Below are 4434 nucleotides of genomic sequence, written 5' to 3'. Positions count from 1 at the left end.
GCATGGTTTCAGCTCAAGGTAACTGACTTCAATGAAAAAAAAAAAAAAAAAAAAAGCAACTTGCTTTCTATTTTGTGTGCTTCACTTCTTTGGATTTATACACAAATGATTCTCTTCCATATAACAAGGATATTTAATACAAATAAAAAACCAGACATGTTCGTTTGAACACCAACTTTCCTTTTCATTTCTATTTATGTAAACCTGTATCTGCAAACGTGATGTCTGTCTTGCTAACACCGATATAGCATTATATTACTTAGTGTCAATAACATTGATAGATTGCACTGGCAATCAGAAAAGTGTCACACTGCTGCATCAGATCAGTGTTAAATCCCCAAATATTTTTCAGAATACGATGAAACACCCCCCTTTGGTAAAATTAACATGAAGACAGTTTCTTCTGCAAGCCAAATGGGACACAAAGATGCTAATTTAACAACTGACACATCTTGTTGCATTTAATTCAAAACCTCATTGGTGGATCAACCTCTAGAAATGTTCCATTTTGAAATGTTACTTTGTGCCTCGACCTTTACATCTTTTGCTGGCCCATATATCATACAATCCATCTCAATTTTGCCATGTCTTTTGTTGTTTAAGCCATTGAGTAATTTCTGGAAGACTGCCACCTCATTGGTTAACTATAGTGCACTGTGAATTGAATACATGTCAATCTAAACTAAATGCATTTAAAAACAAATGCTACAGAAAGTTTTAGGGTAAACCAGAACTTTGTACTTGATGGCTTAACATTTAAAATACTGTTGCTTCTTACCATGCCTATTGCTAAATAATGTCACTTTTTATAAAAGAAAAAATATTACATTTATATTCTTAGGACTGACAACATAGTATACTTTCATTTAAAGAAACAGCTTAAAAAAAACCAAAAAAAAACTTGGAAGCCGTTTCACAGCAACTAGAACTTTTCAAATGAACGTACAAGACAAAATTTCTTTCACCACATTTATTTATAACAAGAATCGGGGGGAAAAAGGTGGATTTACTTCTCGCCTGTCTGCTCTGGCATGCTTCTGATGATGTCAGAATCGCCTGTTAAGATACAAAGGTAACATTAACACGTTTATTTGCATACATTTTTAAAACTCATGCAGTATAGACATCTTTCCCCTCCACCATAAAAATTACTTTAGAAATAAACTCAAAATGCAGTGCTCTGGTAAGGTGCTACACATGTCTTTCAGATTTTGTTTAAGTGCAATTAAGAAACCAAAAGGTCTTCTGACCCTTTAAAATGTAATTCACGACATGTTTTACGTCAAACCACATTTTTTTTTGTATAAGGTATTCAAATCTTATCAGCAGAAAAATAAAAACAGAACAGGCACAAAACCAGTTATGTGGACACACTGAAGGATTTTTTTTTTTTTTTTTTTTTTTTTTTTATCTACGGAATGTCTAGCCACGATTAGATCGTTGATAGATCCAACAGGTGAGAATATGCCTGTATGCTTTATACAGGCCAGCATTCTCTATACACCACCTAACAGCTATAATACCTTCCTACAGCTCTGACAATTACTTCCATGTGCACAAAAAACACATTTTATTTTTTAAGTTAACTGTCCAGGGAAAGTTTCACTTTCAGTATACATAATTTTCTTAATATTCTTGGACACCTGCCTGGAGGTATCAAATGAAATATTAAACCTAATTTGTTCATTTTCCCAGGAAAGTTAACTTAAATGCCTCACTTTAGGGCATGCGTGCAAGTAGGCATCTTTACTAATGCAATTATGAATCAAACTTACTTTCAAAAAGGTAGCGTGAAGAACCATTATACAAAATTACAAACTTACCAGGATCGATGATAGCCAGTGTGCATACTCGGAAGTATTTACCACAGGCTGTGCCAAGCTCAATGTTGTTTCCACTGTAATGATGTACGCCAGTCTTGGCCAACATTGCATAGTATTCAATCTCGGATTTCCTAAACAAAATAATTTAGTATGAGCAAAAATGTACTTTGGCTCAGCATTTCCAAAAACATACATGCAAGTAGCCATTATACAGAGAATACTAAACAACCTTTTTGGTTCTTCAATCTTTGTAAACAGCATCACTGACAAGGATATTTTCATCATAAATCAGTTGCAATGTAAAGTCTCTTTCACACTGGCATGCTCTACCCGGGTCAGGCGGGTTGGCTACGTGATTTCACACTGCTTTTGATAAAGCAGGGTTAACCTGGTTGACAGACGCAAGTAAACAATGCGCTTATCAATGCCCCGGAAGCAGCTTGTTGCAGACACTTCCATCCAAACTTCTCTGGATTGAGCCACCGACCCAAATGTTGATTAGAGCAAATGTTTCTACATCCCTGCTGCAATCTGGCTCATGATGTGTCTCAACAAAAATACGGCTAAACAGAATAAACAAAAATGTTTATTGCAGAAGTGAAACCTTCACACAGACGTGGCTGTTTGTTATTTTGTCCACCATCATGTATTTTGTCTCGCTCAACCAGGGTCAAAGTGTGTTAACCCACATCCCGTGGTGGGTCGCTGGGAATCGGGTACGACCCAAGTACATGGTTTGACACTACGTGGATTATGACCCGGGTAGCCAGAAACCGGGTAGGAGTGACAGTGTGAAAGGGACTTTAGTCTGCTTACCTCAAGGCAGGGGTGTTGTTGGCCAGAATTACCAGCTTGGCCTTGCCCTGTCGGATCATCTTCAAAGTCTGCTTGTAGCCCAGCACATATTTACCACTTTTCATAACAAGCTGGAGTCTTGAGTTGATAGACTCCAAAGACTTTTTCTGTGAATAATAAAAAGTACAAAAAGGATTATTTTCGATTATTCTTTTGATCTGTTTTGGTATAGGAAGTGTGCTTCATAACAAAGCACAATTACTAAGAGACCTGATTGTGAAAGCTGCCTGCACATGGTTTAGAAATTCAACTACACGTGGGTGATCTAAATTAAATCTAACCAGGTATACTTACAGGTTTGCTGTTCATTTAACCCATAGCTATTTAATGGCTATTTTCTCAAATTGTGTAAAATACTGGTACTTGACATACATACATACATATAAAGCGTGTAATTTAAATCGATTTACATAGGACGCTTAACATCCCCCAAAAATCATTAACAGCAAAAGTCAGAAATTACCCATTGAATAGCAAGCACCAGTTATGTAGCCTCCTTTAAGCAGCACTCATTCAGTATCCTTCCGTTGTCATTTGATTTGCTGTTTTTAATGTTAAACTGGCATAGACATCCAATTTACTCTAAACAAGGTGCTCAAGCAAAACGTTTTGCTTACTGCTAAACTACAGTACATTTCCCTAACAAGAGGTTCATATATGACCGACCATACGACTAATAACTTTGTTATTTATATACAAATACACTTGTATTACCTTATAATATATTAACATTTCCCGAACATTTTACTCGCTTGCTATAGAATAATGTTTATGTTAACACGTTACAAAGTAACATTTCTACAAAATAACAGAGTTTCCCCTCACACGAGGCCTGTCATCAAAGCCTCCACGTGAACTTGTCTCCCAACACACACCGGCCACAGTACTCACCGTTTTCTTTGCGGCCACCATTTTCGCTGTTCGCTCCGGTCTGGCCAACCTAAACACAAAAACGCATTGGTGAGCATCTTATCTTTGAAAATTAATAGGCATAGACCCTCTGCGGGCTTTAATGTCCACATAGTTTATCAGAAAACACAGAGCACAACTCACCACAGATGTAACTGAAAAATGGCCGAAAAGAGAAAGGAAAGATTTCCCACAATGCAAAGATTTTAGCTCGAGAGGAGTCGCTCTCGCGAGAAAGCGTGTGACTGAAAAAGAGTAATGTAAAACCATACTCACGTGATGAGGATGGTAGCATTTCAGGAAAAAAAAAAACTAAAATAAAACAAAAGTTGCGTCTAAAGCTTGAAATTGAAAATATAATGTAGTAAAAAAAAAAAAAAAAATGTCTTCGTTAACTCTGCTTCTGAGTTTGTTCATATCACCTTTTACATACCTGCCGACATTTGGAAACTGTTGAGCGGGACGCTCAGGGCGTGAGGTGAGGTGAGGTGAGGTGAGGGGGGGTCATACGCATCATACACATGGGAGGTCATACGCAAAAAAACTCATTATCATATAATAGACGTAATAGCCTAAAAGGATAGGTAATAGCCTCAAATGAGGTGAGACCTTTGACAGCTTTCACGGGTCAACCAAGGTCAGGTGATTAGTGTTACCAGACACCCAGGAAAACTCTTTTAACTTTAGGTTTTTTTGTCCTTGTCGTAAACAGTAAAATTGTTAAATAGTCCCAGTTTTGCTATTAAAACTGTACAAAACTGTAGCAGTGTGCTCAGCAAGTTAACAGCAGACTAATTTATTACATTGTGATTTTGTTAGTGCCTGACACACTGTTATAACCATCCAT

General features: G+C 37.0%; 1 protein-coding gene across 1 annotated transcript; it reads right to left on the bottom strand.

Annotated features, from left to right (window-relative positions):
• Positions 1 to 955: 955 nt before the first annotated feature.
• Positions 956 to 3838, bottom strand: LOC117399871 (large ribosomal subunit protein eL30). Its single transcript, XM_033999287.2, has 5 exons — positions 3732 to 3838; positions 3570 to 3618; positions 2640 to 2785; positions 1824 to 1954; positions 956 to 1056 (listed from the first exon to the last, which is right to left on the bottom strand). The coding sequence occupies exons 2-5, from the start codon at positions 3588 to 3590 to the stop codon at positions 1007 to 1009; spliced, it is 348 nt and encodes a 115-aa protein (XP_033855178.1). The 5' UTR covers positions 3591 to 3618; positions 3732 to 3838; the 3' UTR covers positions 956 to 1006.
• Between the last annotated feature and the right edge of the window lie 596 nt (positions 3839 to 4434).

The sequence above is a fragment of the Acipenser ruthenus genome, chromosome 4 (assembly GCF_902713425.1).
Source record: "Acipenser ruthenus chromosome 4, fAciRut3.2 maternal haplotype, whole genome shotgun sequence".
Lineage (NCBI taxonomy): Eukaryota > Metazoa > Chordata > Actinopteri > Acipenseriformes > Acipenseridae > Acipenser > Acipenser ruthenus.
This window is presented reverse-complemented; position numbering and strand designations above follow the sequence as displayed.

Excerpts from the sequence above, each read along its gene's own strand:
- LOC117399871 (XM_033999287.2), bottom strand. The coding sequence starts at position 3,590 with ATGGTGGCCGCAAAGAAAACG. Across the intron at positions 1,955-2,639 it reads AACAACACCCCTGCCTTGAG|GAAATCCGAGATTGAATACT; the intron begins GTAAGCAGACTA and ends TATTTTGTTTAG. Across the intron at positions 1,057-1,823 it reads ACTGGCTATCATCGATCCTG|GCGATTCTGACATCATCAGA; the intron begins GTAAGTTTGTAA and ends GTATCTTAACAG.